General features: G+C 39.6%; 1 protein-coding gene across 1 annotated transcript in view; it reads left to right on the top strand.

Moving 5' to 3' along the window:
- The window catches only part of SCN11A (sodium voltage-gated channel alpha subunit 11), a gene marked incomplete at both ends in the record, with an annotated part of 85,097 nt that overhangs the window by 55,319 nt on the left and 14,296 nt on the right, over positions 1–15,482 (top strand). Inside the window, 8 exons of the mRNA XM_081283224.1 lie at positions 628–735; positions 1,436–1,553; positions 3,273–3,427; positions 6,344–6,517; positions 8,964–9,065; positions 9,476–9,730; positions 9,891–9,944; positions 14,753–14,894. Coding sequence (XP_081139350.1) covers positions 628–735; positions 1,436–1,553; positions 3,273–3,427; positions 6,344–6,517; positions 8,964–9,065; positions 9,476–9,730; positions 9,891–9,944; positions 14,753–14,894 — 1,108 coding nt within the window. The remainder of the gene's footprint in view (positions 1–627; positions 736–1,435; positions 1,554–3,272; positions 3,428–6,343; positions 6,518–8,963; positions 9,066–9,475; positions 9,731–9,890; positions 9,945–14,752; positions 14,895–15,482) is intronic.

A 15,482-nucleotide genomic window follows, 5' to 3' on the forward strand; every position in this document is an offset into this window, starting at 1 on the left:
AAATGATCAAAGGGTAGATATAGTCTTAAATCATGGTCATATTTGCAGGAACCCTTCAATAGAATGAAATTCTTGCCTAAGCTGTGACTTCATGCATCCTTTTCAGATATACTCCCAGATTATTGAACCAAATTTATTTATATGTAGTTCTGTATTGCTGTAGTTTTCTTTATGCATTTTGCTTCCTGTTTTGCTATGGAAACCCTCTCTGCCCCCAGAAGATAAAAAAATATTATTTTCTAAATTTTTTTTCTCAGTGTTTTTGCTCATCTCTTTTTAGATCAGACTATCACATGATTATAGGTTTTATTTTTACTATATAATGGCAATGAATATCAGTACCATTTATAATAATTTATTATATTATCTGAATTTTTGGTGGGTATTTTGATTATGTAACTATTTTGATTATGTAACTTTGAAGTTCGGTTTCAATTATCTGTTTTATCTAGTAGATTTCCCAGAATTATTTCACATTGAGTTCTTCCAGGGGCAATTCTTTAAGAGAGAGTAATGTCACAGACTATTCTCATGCCACTCAAAAAGCTACGTAGAATTCAAACTTTTTTTTTTAATCTCAAAATGTCCAGAAAAAATATTAATTTACTCTGGGCTTCTCTGTGACAGGCCGATGACCTTCACCAGGAAAAGCCTGCCATCCCAGGAGATCAAAGTGTGGAAATTGATGTGTTTCCTGAGGAAGAGGTTTATTTGGCTGTGCAAAATCCCAGAAAGGTAATTTTTCTTTGGGAATTGTCAGAAGGAACATGTGACTCATCCACACACCTCCACAAGAGTCATTATGGAAAAATATCTAATGCAGAAAGAATCGCCAGAATTGAGTTTTAAGTAGAACATTTTTCAACTTTGCTACTATGACATTTAGGGCAGGACAATTCTTTATTATGGGATTTTTCTGTAAACTGTAGAATGTTTAGCAGGATCCTTGACCTCTCTTCATTAGATGCCCAGTAACATCCCCCACCTCTGTTTGGATGATTAAAAATGTCTGCAGACATTGTCAAAATGTCTCTTACAGGGCAACAGGAACAAGAACCACTGGTCTGGGTCTACTGTTTCACAAATTGAGACAGATTAAAGTTAGAGTCTCAGCAGAATGGTCTTCTCATTGCCTAGTTCCTAACTGGGATTAGGCAACCTTCAGGGAAGACTTTTTCCTCCCTACAAAAAAGACTCTTCCCGAGTCATCATATGCCTTGCTGTTCCTCAGCCATGGAGAGTAGTTAGTGAATTCTCTCCTGAAGTCAGGCTGATCAGAGCACTTAGGAAAGGATCTAACTCGACACCCTTCAGATCTCAAAGCCCTCACCTCATTGGTTTCTTCCCTAGCAAATCAATAATGAAGAATTAGATACTACCCTGGGGAAACAGGGTCTTGATAAATGACTCCCCCTTTCCTTTTTCTGATGCACAGAAGTCTGATGCCATCAGTATTCCATCAGAATGTAGCACTATAGATCTGCAGGAAGCCTTTGGATATTTATATAGAATTGTTCCCCAACAAAAGCAACCAGAAAGATGTTTGCCTAAAGGTAAGTGGCCATATTCTTCATACAGTTCAAAAAGTCTTTGAATGGTATTTCTGATCTTTATAGCTCTGTGGTTTTGGTAGTTGTCTTCCTTTTTCGTAGGGACAAAAGGAAAGACAAGGCATCCAGAGATTCTTGAGGCTATTATGGGGTCCATGCAGAGGGGATTTCAGGAAATTCTTGATTTAGTTGGGCTCCACTCACACAGCCCAATAAGAAGGACAAACACTCTAGAAAACTTCCCTAGAATGTCCACTGGTCAACCCGTCTACCACATTATATAGTCCCTGGACATTCATTGTCAGAATATATTTGAGGTTGAAAACCAAGAGAAGAACTTGGCTATTTTGTTTATTACCTTCATCTCAGGATCCAGACTTCCTAAACTCAAATTCTAGCCCCCACCCTTACTAGCCACATGACTTGTTCAATGCAGTTAACCTGTCTATGCCTCATTCATAAAATGGAGATAATAATGGCACCGACTGCAAAGGACTGTTGTATGAAATGAGTCGATGTAATTATATATTTGTATATCTAGTACAAGAAATAGAATATGGCCCAGATAATGGATCTGACAAGTATGGATCAATCAATAAACAAGTGATAACAAATTGATAAATGAATCTAAAAATTAAAAATTTCTCCATCCATCTGGAATTAAACTGGGTCTAGAAGGAACACCAAGAAGGGGTTTCTGATTTCTCTTCTGCATTGTTTGACAGCCCCCAAACTTCACAGGGGCCAGGCTGGGGATTTTCAAGAGACAATAGTTCTCTTAATTTTCATTTGGCCTGGTCATTGAAGAAGGTGCCGGATGGCAACAGTGGAGATGTAGAAGAAAGGCAGATGCTAGAAGGACAGAGGAGTGGGATAAAAGATGGGAAGAAATAGTCTTTTAGGAAAATTAACCTACTGATGTTCTGAAAGATAGGGGGAGAAAACGAGCAGAGTAGGGAGACCTCATAGTGGCTTGGGAAGATGATGAGGAAAGGAGTGGAATGTTGGAATCACCATGAAGTTAGGATCATCAGAACTGGGAGAAGAAGAAGGAGAGACTAGGAGAGAAGCACAGTGTGATCCATGCGAAAGGTTTATGTGTGTTGGGACAAATGTTCAGCTCTTTGTAGACTTCTTGATAATTGATCCAGTTCTTTCACGTATGGCTTGGGTGGGTTCACGAAGCCTTTGGCTATCCTTACCTCATTTCTTTGGACACAATCTGTACATGAGTGCCAAATATATTATTTCATAATTAAACAACCCACAAAACCTCAGAAGCACACAATAATAGACATGTACCTGCACGATTCCGTTGATCTAGTCTGGGTATCGGTGCAATGTTGTATGGCTTTCCATGTGAATCGTGATATTGTCTGGAAATCCACTAATCTAGTTTTAGCTCAACTGGGTCACGGCTCTCTACTCCACACGTCTATCATCCTCCTCCCAGAACCAATGGGTTAGCCTGAACATGCCTTCCTTATGGTGCAAGAGGGAAAGTGAAAACATACCCAGCCCAGGCTCAGCACTGGCACACCATGAAGGGCACTCCATGCTCTTGGCCATGGCTGAGTCCATTCAGGGGATTGGAAAGAGACTCTGTCTGCCTTGTCAGGCCACAAGGCAAGAGATGCCAATAGAGGGAGGAGTGACTATTCGGAGCTGTTAATGCAATTTACTAGAGCTCCTAATGCTACTGCTTCTTCTGATCCCTTTCAGGTCTGCATTGCTTCTTTCCCTGCTGTAGGAAGGACAGCAGAAAGTCTCCCTGGGTCATTTGGTGGAACCTGCGGAAAACCTGCTACCAAATAGTGAAACACAGCTGGTTTGAGAGCTTTATTATCTTTGTGATTCTGCTGAGCAGTGGGACGCTGGTAAATTATCATGGTCTCCGTGTTGACATTGCATTTCAGGGCAACTGGGAGAGCTGCACTGACGGGACCCTTCCTGAGTCTGTAGATGTGGGTAGACCAGGCAGAGGTGGGATCTTCACTGATGTACTTTTTAGAGTTTATCCTATGCCTGGGAAATCCTCAAGCCAAAAATGCTTTTATCTGCGGGAAAAATGAACCCAAACCAGCACCTTAACATGAGTCCAGACCTGTCTATTTACTCCCAACCACCACCACCACCTTTTTTGGAGAATTTCTACTTCTGCTGTATCTACACATTTCCTACTTCAGATAGCAATTCTCCCATCCTCCCTTTTCCTGAGGATCATAGTTCTGCTTTCTAAAAGGAGGGGACCAGGAGACACTGCTAGATCCTTCTAGACCTAGTGTGGTAAGAGTCCCTGTGTGGCTTGAAATAACGCTAACTCCACTTGCCTCTGAAGTCATAGAGTCATTTCCTTTCCCTCCTCTCTTCACACCTTCTGGTCCTTCTTGTACCCTCTCCAGCTCCTCCCTGGGAATCTCTCTTATCAAGTACCCCCCACCTCCTTCTTCCTCCCTCATTCCCTCCCCTTCTATCTTGTGTCTTCCCTTTAAATGGCCACCATAGGGAACTAACAGCTTTTACAATTTGCTAGGCTAAGTGGACAGAGTCCTGGGTCCCCCTTCTTGATTTAGAGTGACAGTTCATTTCACATTATCTAGAAAATAGAAAAGACAAGGAAATGTCTTGTTCCTGCATCCCATGCCTTCTAGCTAATGCTTTCTATCCATGCGATCTCTACATGAAAAGGAATTAGAATATACCAAAGCTCATCAGGGACTGTGACCAACATATATCCCCATTTAACTACTTAACTGCAATGTAAATTCATTTTAGACAAAAACAAACAAACAAAAACACCCAAATGTTTCTAGAACCACCCATTGAACTCCCTTGATTGATTTATATTGCTTGTCCATGGTCTAGGATTATCTGTAGTCTCTTGGTGATTACATGTCCATTGGCGATCTACACTTATTCCAATGTTGGGATTTCTTTGGTTTTATTCTACAAATAGTATTTGGGATATTCAGTGGCAGCTGGGAGAGCTGCACTGATGGGACCCTTCCTAAGTCTGTAAATGTGGGTAGACTAGGCAGAGGGAAGTCCTCAAGCCAAAAATGCTTGTCAGAAGGCCCTAGAGACACACTTATGGGCATTGTGGAGAGACATTGTGTATTTGGAGACAGAGCAGAGGTACACAATCCCAGTTCTCATCTGCCTTCAGGCGGCAATGCAGGCATCTGGGCAGAGCAATACTGAATATACAAAGCAGAGGGTACCAGGAGACTGACCCAGCCCATTTCATTGTAATATTTGTAAAAAAAAAATTTTAAATATGAAGAACTTAACCTATTGCCAATGCATGTGGTCCATGAGCCAGCAGCATCAGCATCACCTGGAAGCTTAGAAATGCTGTCTTGGCCCTCTTTTAACCTCTCGGATCAGAACTTACCTTGTGAGGAGTTCTCCAAGTGAACTGGGCTTGTTAAAATCTGAAAAGTTCTGGTTTGGGCATCTAAATAATAATGAGAGCCTCCTGGATCATGAAATGGGCTAGTTATAACTGAGCTCTGCTAATTCAGACTTGCTTACCAGTTTGATGCTAAGCTTCCAAAATGAGAGAGAAAATGAATCTATAACACTAATCAGACTTGTCTGTCCTCAAGAGGCAAGCAGACAAATCCCTGACCTTCAGAAGCTTGGAGAGCAGTAAGGAAGATAGATGGCTCCATTATAGGCCAGATCATAAGCAGTGGGTGAAGTGGGACAGGTAGGGATTGGTACCTACCCCAGCCTTGTGGGAATAGGACAGTTTCCTGTAGGATATGCCAGCTAAGCTCAGATTTCAAGGCTGAGATGGGGTTGGCAGGGCAAGGAAGAGATGGAAGGTTTCTCTAGTCAAAAACGCATTTGGTAGCAGGAAGTGAGGCTGTTTTACCCTTTCACATTCTTTCTTCCCCCGGTGCTATAGGCTTGTCTTCATGCCCAATAGCAGGATTAAATTCTCGCCTGCCTGAGCATTTTTCTGTGTCTTGGGCAGGTTTAATACTAGGCTCCCCTCTCTCCTTTCTTTCATCCTCACTATGTGTAGGCCAAAAGGACAGGTGATATCCTAATTATATCAGAATCACACACATACTTCAGGTGAGGGAAATGTTTGGATGTGGCATGAAACAGGGTCTCTCTGAAAACCAATATATCTCATTTTCATGATCACGCTTAGTGAATGTTTAATATTTGAAGTGATTTATATTGGGAATTCAAGTCCAGAGCTGCTCAAATTTAGTGTGTCATAGCACCTATAGAAAATGGTATAATTTGCAGGGAAAATTGGGTAAATGGCTAAGGCTGCTTGTTGGAGGAAATGACAGACTTCAGACCCGGGTCTCAAGGGTGGGCTTAGAGCATTTGGACTCAATACCATCAGCAATGGAGAGACACTGCATAAAGCCACTGAGAGGACTAGGAAGATGAAAAAGATGGTCTGTGCCATCAGGTGTTTCTGGAAAAGTTGAAAAGATACACTTGGCAAGCCCTGAAAAGATTAGGAAGTCCAAGAAATGGTGTGGTGATCCACTAGGAAGGTGTTTTCTATTCTGGGGACTAGTGAAGAGAGACCATGGGACCCAGAGGGCAACAGAAGTATAGAAATGGCATTTTCCATTTTCATGTACTCAGGGATTTGATTCCATTGGAAAAAAAAAATCAACCTTAATTTCTTTTGAGCAAAACTGCATCACCAGGAGATGTGCTCGCTTTTATTCACAATAGCAAGAAAACCAAAAAGTAAACAAGGAGTGTTTTGCAAATATTCAGCTTGGCCTATGGCTGCGTGTGATTTATTATTTCAGATATTTGAAGATGTTCACCTTGACAAGCGGCCACACGTCCGAGAAATACTAAATTATACTGACCATGTTTTCACATATATTTTCATCTTCGAGATGGGTCTGAAATGGGTGGCCTTTGGATTTGGGAAGTATTTCACCAGTGCCTGGTGCTGGCTCGATTTCATCATTGTGATTGTAAGTTTCCTATGTCTGTGACTGATGCAGGTGGAGGTGGGTTGGGGAAGGGGACTATTGAGGAGCTGCTTTTCCTGTGTGCCTCTCCAAATTATTTACTTGTTATCATTGCCTCCTCACAGTACTTGTAACTCAATGTTTTTTGTCCAGTGTAATTTCAGCCTTCCTTGTGCCCCACCTCTCATCCATGATACTTTCTATGCTCACCTTCCCAACCTTTAATGCCACTGGCTATTTCTTTATTTTTTAAAAAATTTGTTACATATGACAGCAGAATGAATTACAATTAATATTACAGCACAATTTTTTTCATATACAGTACAATTTTTCATATCTCTGGTTGTACACAAAGCAGTTACACCATTCGTGTCTTTATACATGTACTTAGGGTAATGATGTCCATCTCATTCCACTGTATTTCCTACCCCCATGGCCCCTCCCTCCACCTCCCTCCCCTTTATCTCTTTGCCCAATCTGGAGTCCATCTAATCCTCCCATCTCCCCTCTTATGAATCAGCATCCTTATGTCAGAGAAAACATTCAGCATTTGGTTTTGGGGATTGACAAACTTCAGTTAGCATTATGTTCTCTAACTCCAACCATTTTACCTGTAAATGCCATGATTTGATTCTCTTTTAATGCTGAGTAATATGCCATTGTGTATAGCATGTAGATAAAAGATAAAACTATTGGAAGACATCCCACTGAAGAATGCAGTAGATTGGGAAACACTGGGTATTCTCATGGGTCTCATCGATATTTCCAAATTTGATGGAACAGAGATGGGGGGTGAGGTTCCAGGTGAAAGGTGACGAGTGTCCCTGTTGAAACACCTCTTCCAAGCAAGGAGGACAGTAATTTGGTAAAGCCAGATGAACAGCTAAACTCTATCATCCTTCTCTCCCTCTGACTGGGGGCAAAGTAGGGGTACGTGGAGAGGTGCCTAATACTCCTTCAATAAGCAACGCTATTTCAAGCAAGAAGTCCATTAAAAAAAAATTACACATAGAAATATTTGAAGTTGATGACAAATTTTAAAATCTTATCATTCTGTCATATTCACTAATTTCTCTTAATTTGAAAAGTTGCTACTACTGCAGTGTAGTTGGCAGGATGTGTGCAGAATGTCAAAAAGCAAACTTTGACATTGGCTTAGTCAGGGGCATCATAACTCCCTGGCCAGCTGAGCAACTCCTTATTCTAGATGAACCTCGGAAGACTTTTCATGACTACTAAGAATGACTGAAGATCTGCAAGGAGTCACCCTCAGCTTAAGTTCAGCAGATTGCTAAGTTTTCATTTTGTGTTCTTACCAGAGCTTTCCAACCCTCAGTCCTATGCCATAAGGGAAAAGTATTGGGGAGAGAAAAATGCTTTTTATTTCACAAAAAGGAGCTATTTGAGAAAGAAAAAAATTAGCAAACAAATTAGTTTTTTTATAACTTTTTTATTTTTGATCTTAAACTTACTGAAAAGGTGCCATAAATAGTATTAAGAACTCCTCCTACTCTTTCCCCAGCTTGACCAGTTAGCAATATTGTCACTCCTCTGTTTGCTACTCTTTTTCATTCTCTCTCTCCATTTTTTCTCTAAAATGTTTAAGATTGAGTTGCAAGCATCATGTCTCTTTACCTCTCAACCTGTCAGCATGTGTTTCCTAACGAGGACATTGTCTGGCATAATCACAATACAATGCTCAAAGTTAGAAAATTCAGCATTGACCCCTAACTAAAACCCACGTCTGTTTTCCAGTTTTGTCAGTTGTCAAAACAAGATTCTTTATGATGAGTTCTTTCTACCTGTCCACCCTCTACCCCTGCCCCAATTCCATACTATGATAGCACTGTCACGTCTCTTTGGTTTCCTATGATTCACAACAATTTCTCAACTTTTTTTTTTCGTCTTTCATTGGACAAATAATGTAAATGCATTATTCCAGCTTTTGTGGATCGTAGCTTTGCCAGACAAGGAGAAAAGTGGACTCTCCATCTGCACCTTCCCTTCCAGAACAGTCTGACAATAACAATTGTGCTCAGCCTCTCAGAAAGGGGGGCTCTTTTTTTAAAAAAAAATATATTTTTAAATTTGTTCTAATTAGTTATACATGACAGCAGACCACGTTTTGACACATCATACATAAATGGAGTATGACTTCTCATTCATCTGGTTGTCCATGATGTGGAGTTACGCAGGTCATGTCATTATATATGCACATAAGATAATAATGTCCAATTCATTCTACTCTCATTCCAATCCCCATTTCCCCTCCCTCTGTCTAATTCAAAGTACCTCTCTTCTCCCTCCATTGTGAATTAGGACCTGCGTATCAGAGAAAACATTCAGCCTTTGATTCTTTGGGATTGATTTAAGACAGGGGCTCTTGAGCCTGTGCTGAACCCTGGGCAAGAGTTAGGAGCACTCACCAGTCAGGTTCTCCTCCCACCAGGTCTCCGTGGTCAGTCTCTTCACCGTGAATACGTGGAAGCCCCTTCGGACTCTGCGAGCACTGAGACCTCTTCGAGCGCTGTCTCAGTTTGAAGGAATGAAGGTACATTCTCCAGGTGGATGGGTGGAAATTTAGCTAACAGAGATATGGAGAGAAGCCCACAACTCTTTTGCAACTTGGGCTTTTCTTTGTGTTGCTAAGATTTTCTTGGGATTCTTCCCACCCAGTCCAGTGCTTAGAGTCTAAGTGGTGGAGAAAAGTCTGGGATACTCCCAAGAGATCTTCTGTGACAGCTGAGGTGGCTTCCCTTCAGGATCCTAGGGCAGCTGTCTTCTAAGTTTCTAAGCTCATCCTCAAGTTCTTCTCAGTGGAAACAGGAGCCAGGAGTAGAGCCTGTCAGACAGAGCTTCAAGAGAACCAGCCACGCCCATCAGGCCCATCCTGAGGTGATCAAGTGATGGGTGAGGCCGACACATTTGTTTATATTCTTCTTTTGTTTTATTTTCCTGAAGGTGGTGGTCAATGCTCTCATCGGGGCCATTCCTGCCATTCTCAACGTTTTGCTCGTTTGCCTGATTTTCTGGCTCATATTTTGTATCCTGGGAGTAAACTTCTTTTCTGGACATTTTGGAAGATGCATTAGTGGAAAAGATAAAAGCAAATATCTTCCTTATGTTGAAAACCGAAGTCAGTGTAATGAGACTTGGGTCAACCTGGAAGTCAACTTTGACAATGTGGGGATCGCTTACCTTGCTCTGTTGCAAGTGGTAAGTGCTGTTGGTGGACTTTGCCCCCCGGAGAAAACTTGTAAGAACTGTAAATCATTTTTTATAAAAACCTAGTGACTCCATTTAAAATGACAGAATCAGCTGTGTCTGTTGATGGCAAGTCTGCAGTTGTATCCATGTTTCTTTGCTTCTGTTGCAGGCAACATATAAAGGCTGGCTGGACATCATGGAAGCAGCTGTTGATTCCAGAGGGGTGAGTTCCTGTTCCCCTATGTTCTAGAATGTTAGGGTCAAATGATGGATAGTCCAAAACTTTCTGCCTTAGAGTTTCCACAGCCAGAGAGTTCTCTGCCTTGTTTTCCTTGGGACAAAATTACGAAATACCAGTTTGATAAAACGGTATTCTAATCATGTCCAATTTGTATCTGAAATCCCAGTATTCTCTAAAGTCCAGTCTTCCTTCCCCATGGTGAATAAGGGAAGACTGTTCATGTGAAGGTGGAGCCAGAAGCCATATAATCATGGGATGTCTTGATTTTTCTCTAATCTCTTCTACAAATGAATGGAGAAGAAGAAACCAAATGTCAAAGACAACCTGACTGTCTTAGACTGTGAGAAAACTTTAAGAGTGGGCTACATCTGAGTAAGAGAGGGACTCCCAAGACTCCAGGTTCCCTGCAGACTAGAGGGGATTCTGGTGATTGCCGATTGTTGGATTCCAGTAAAAAAAAAAAAAAAAAAAAAAGTTGCCCAAAGCCACAGAGTAAGCAAATGGTTGAATCGAGAATGAAATCAATGGGGGAGGTGTGTATTTTTTTTTTTTCTTATCAGGCACATGTGTGTGCACTGTTCTGTTTGGGGGTCTGCAGGGTGGATGCCTGACACATGGTAAGTGTTTAAATGTGTAAGAGGGCAGTGGCAGTGGAGATGGTATGAGTACTATAATAGACACGTTAGGGAATGCAAATTTGTCTTTATGGTCATTCTAGTTCTCATTATAAATTCACAGACTGTCATTATGAGTTCATAGATAGATAATGCATAGCAACATATCTGAATTTGCTTTATTCTGAGTATGTTAATAAAATCCAGTTTCTGGAAAGGAAAAGCTAGTAGTAGAAACTTAAGTGTTTATAATAATTATACAATTATATTACACATATATACAATTTATACTATAGCATTTATGTTATATAAATATATATACAATATAATATTATAGTTATACTATGTTACAAAGGACACATTTTAAAATATTGATGTATTCATTTCGTTTTTCCTTTCGAATACATGAACTTAACCTTAGTTTGTGTTGGGCAATCATCTGCCTTGAGGTGGAAGTGTGGGGTATGAAGGAAAGCTTCTGCAGATGTATGGCAGAAGAGGTGTGTGGCTTACCAGGATGAATGCTGGTGGTGGGGTGGAAGGGTGTGGAAGGGTGCCTATTTGTGGTTCTGGTCTTAGTGTGCACTACCTGTTGTATACTGACCGCTGCATTATGACCCTTGTCTACAAAATCACAAGGCATCCTACTGGTATTAAATATTGCAGTTTCAACTGGTAAATACCTGGGCCATTCTCCCCTATCAATTCTTCATGGCCTCACACAGACTCTCAGATTAAATAGTAATGACATGGAAAACAGTATTGAGGTTCCTCCAAAAAATAGAAATAAAACTTATATATGACTCCTTCTCATGGTCCCTGGCCTAAAAGACTACTCCTATCCTTTGTTACAAAGGCAGGTCCATGACTATCAACTCCATATCTAAGCCACATGGGAAGTGAGAGATTCAAGAAACCTCTCTCTACCTGATTATGCTTCCCCAGGCCCTTAGGTCAGCCTGCCTACCCAATATATCCCAGGTCTTCCAAGAAGTAGTTTCCTCTCAGAAAAATACAGATTAAAGCAAGAACATCTTCTTTGCCTTCCATATTTCACTCAATTTACTGGACCCCATCTTCCCTCTCCAGACCAAAGAGAAAGAATCAGGACATATATCTTGAAGCTCTGATTATGTTTCTTTTCCACCCCCCTCAATTTCCTCCTTTTGTCTAAACCACCCTCACGTAAAACTTGTCTACTCTAAGACCTTGATATGGCCAAAGAGGGACATGAAGGAATGTAGATATTCTTATTTCTCAAGGCAATAACAACTTGCAAGCCTACTAGCCCATTGCGTTATCTTATTTTAAATGTCAGATGCCGAACCTTAATTCTTTCTTCCCATTATATTATTTCTGTCCTAATGCCTGTTCTTTGTTGAAATAAATGGAAGCCTCAAGCCAACTGGGACGAAAGCCAGGTCTTTAAGGCATAAGAGAAAAGTATTTTTAATAACTGTCTCCATTACCCGAGGCTATATGAGAGGTGTTGAATAACAAATATAAATATACTTCAGTGGTAATGGAGCTCTCGACAGTGCTAGCTATATCTGTGAATATGATCAGGAAGAAGAAAGAGAAATCTCATCATCTACCTAACATGCATGCATGAATCCAATGGCAGTATGTGCAAACTATTCACCCAACAAGGGATTAATAGCCAAAATATGTAAGGAACTAATCCAACTTTAAATGGCCAAATGACTTGAATAGACATTTCTCAAAAGAGGATATACAAATAGCCAACAAGTATAAGAAAAAAATGCTCAACATTACCAATCATCAGAGGAGTGCAGATCAAAATCACAACGAGGTATCATCTCAATCCAGTTAGAATAGCTATTGTCAAGACCAAAAATTTCTTAACAAATGCTGCTAAGGATGCAGAGAAAGGAGAGCCTTCATACAACAATGGTGGGAATGTAAAATAGTAATGACATGGACAACAGTATTGAGGTTCCTCAAAAAAAAATTGAAATAAAACTTACATATGACTCAGTGACCTCACTAGTGGGTATATGTTCAAAGGGATTGAAATGAGTATGTTAAAGAGGCAGGTTCACTCCTGTTTATTGTAGCACTATTCATAATAGCCAAGATATGGAACCAACCTAGGTGTCCACCAATAGATGAATGGATTGAGAAAGCATGGTATGTATACACCATGGAATATTATCCACCACATGAGTGAATAAAATCGTGTCACTTGCAATATTGATGAAACTGATGGTGTTATCTTAAATGAACATATGCAATACCTGGCACCAAAAGCCAGGTATTGCATATTCTCACTTATATCTGGAAGCTAACATATTGATCTGACAGAAGTAGAGAGTAAATAATGGTTACCAGAGTCTGAGAAGGGCATACGGCTGGAGGAGAGAGGGTGATAAATGGCTACAGGAATACAGTTATATAGGAAGAATAACTCATGTTCTATAGCCTGGTTGCATGACTGAGGTTGACAGCAAATAATTGAATATTTTAAAATAGCCAGAAGAGAGGATTTTGAATGTTCTCAACACAAAGAAATGATAAATGTCTGAGGTTATAGATACGTCAATTACCCTGATCAGATCATTGCATATTATATATGTGTATTGAAATTATTAAGTCAATTTAAAATATGTATTTCTATAATATTAAATATTTATTTAATTTTATACACACACATATAAGTTTTTAAAGTAATGTAAGGAACTTGGATGAAAAGAATCTTAGATGCTTTTGGCTATTTCTTTAACTGGGAGAGCTGCAGCCAATTTTTGTCCCTTCTAGAGCTTGATTGTTCATTCATTCATTTATGTATTCATTCCATGTATATGAGAACCTACGTATCAGGAGGTGTGCTAGGCACTAGGAATTCAGGAGTGAAGGAATGGAACCACACACAGAACCATGAGAAATGCAGTGGTCTCTGTATGACAGATGCAGTAGCTCAATAAAGTTGGGCAGTTTAGTCATTTCTGCCTACAGAGTATGTGCCCCTTCTCTGGTGGCCTTTCCTCCAGTTTGGTTCCCTCTAAATACAAATATATATATAGACACTCAGGGAGAATTTCTTTTTAAAAAATAACTTTAAAAGTATGTTTTTTATTTCAATAAATCTAAGTAGGTCAAATTCCCACATAAAAGAGTTCTTGGTTGGTTCATAAAGTAAATGTAAACACATAAAAAAACATAATTCAGAGAAGTTAAATGTAAACAAATTGGTAAATATACACAAGGCAAATGTAAACCAAAAGAAAATTTGTGATCTTCATATAAAATGATATTTAGATACCGTATCTTAGAATTGTATCAGCATACAAAGCACAATGAGAATATATAGACCACACGACAGAAGTTCATTTCAAGCCAAAATGTAGGAGATAACAATAAAAAGAAATTTAAGTACTGGTGGAAAACTTGAAATATATTGTCAATGTTAAAAAACGAGGAAGAAGAGCTGGGGTTGTGGCTCAGTAGTGGAGTGCTTGCCTAGCATGTGTGAGGCACAGGGCTCAATCCTCAGCACCACATAGAAGTAAATAAAGGTCCATTAACAACTAAAAAATATTTTTTAAAAAAGAGGAATATCTTTGAATTTCTTTCTTTTTTTATTCCTATGGTGCTGGGGATTGAACCCAGAGCCTTGTGCATGCAAGGAAAGCACTCTACCAACTGAGCTAAATCCCCAGCCCAAAATCTTTTGACTTTTGTATTCATTCAAGTCTCTGCTGAAGACTGAAGCTTTAATTCATTTCTTCATATCCAGGTTCTATTCTCTTCTGTCTTACACTGGTGCCCTGAGAAGCTGAACTCTTTTTTTAAAAAATTATTTTGTATTAGTTCATTTTGACATAATTATATAAACATGGAATATACTTTGCCATGCTCAGGAGGCTTTCAAAAAGCAAATTGAATCATTCCACACCTCTCTCACAATCCTCTAATGATTCTCCATTGCTCAAAGAAAAGCCTGAGCCTCCCCCACCCCGTATTCCTACCATGTGCACCATTCAAGCTAAGCAAGGGCTTTCCAGAGGGACCAGGGCCATCAGGAGGAGGTTAAGTGTGTGATGTTGCTGGTAAAAAGAAAAAAAAAATGCTTTGATCTTGTAAGTAAAACAGCTAGGATGGTTTAATTTTTCTTAAATAATTGTTTTTTCTCTCATTAAAAAAAATCCCTAACAGGAAGAAAAACAGCCAGCATTTGAGGCAAAACCACTCATGTACCTTTACTTTGTTGTTTTTATCATCTTTGGGTCATTCTTCACTCTGAATCTCTTTATTGGTGTTATTATTGACAACTTCAACCAACAGCAGAAAAAGATAAGTATCTAGGTTATCCTGGCTTGGTAAATTCCATCTCAGTTCTGCCAACAGCTTTTCTTTTTCTTTCTTTTTAATTTTTAAAAATTTATTCTAATTAGTTATACATGACAGCAGAATGCATTTCGTTGTGCACAAATGGAGCACAACTTTTCATTTCTCTGGTTGTACACGATGTAGAGTCACACCGTTTGTGCAGTCTTCATGCACTTAGGGTAATGACGTCTGACCTAGATGCCCTTCGATAGATGAATGGATAAAGAAACTGTGGTGTATATACACAATGGAATATTACTCAGCATTAAAAAACAATAAAATTATGGCATCTGCCAAGGGCTTTAATGGGACATGATTCTGATGTAGACTATTGTGCCGAGAAGCCTCTATTATCTGCTTAAGAAAAAAAGCTTGTGCCTGAGAAGATCCTCCAGAATAAGACCAAAAGGAATGGAAACATCTGGGTGTTATTAAGTCGTTATTTTTATGTTTATCGTATCCTTCAATGGACATTGTTGTTGTTGAGATTAAATCTGATAATAATTGAATTTGAATAGAATAGCAATCACCAGGATTAGTATTTATGACCTAGAGT

The sequence above is a fragment of the Spermophilus citellus genome, assembly GCF_964194105.1.
Source record: "Spermophilus citellus genome assembly, chromosome: 3".
Taxonomy (NCBI): domain Eukaryota; kingdom Metazoa; phylum Chordata; class Mammalia; order Rodentia; family Sciuridae; genus Spermophilus; species Spermophilus citellus.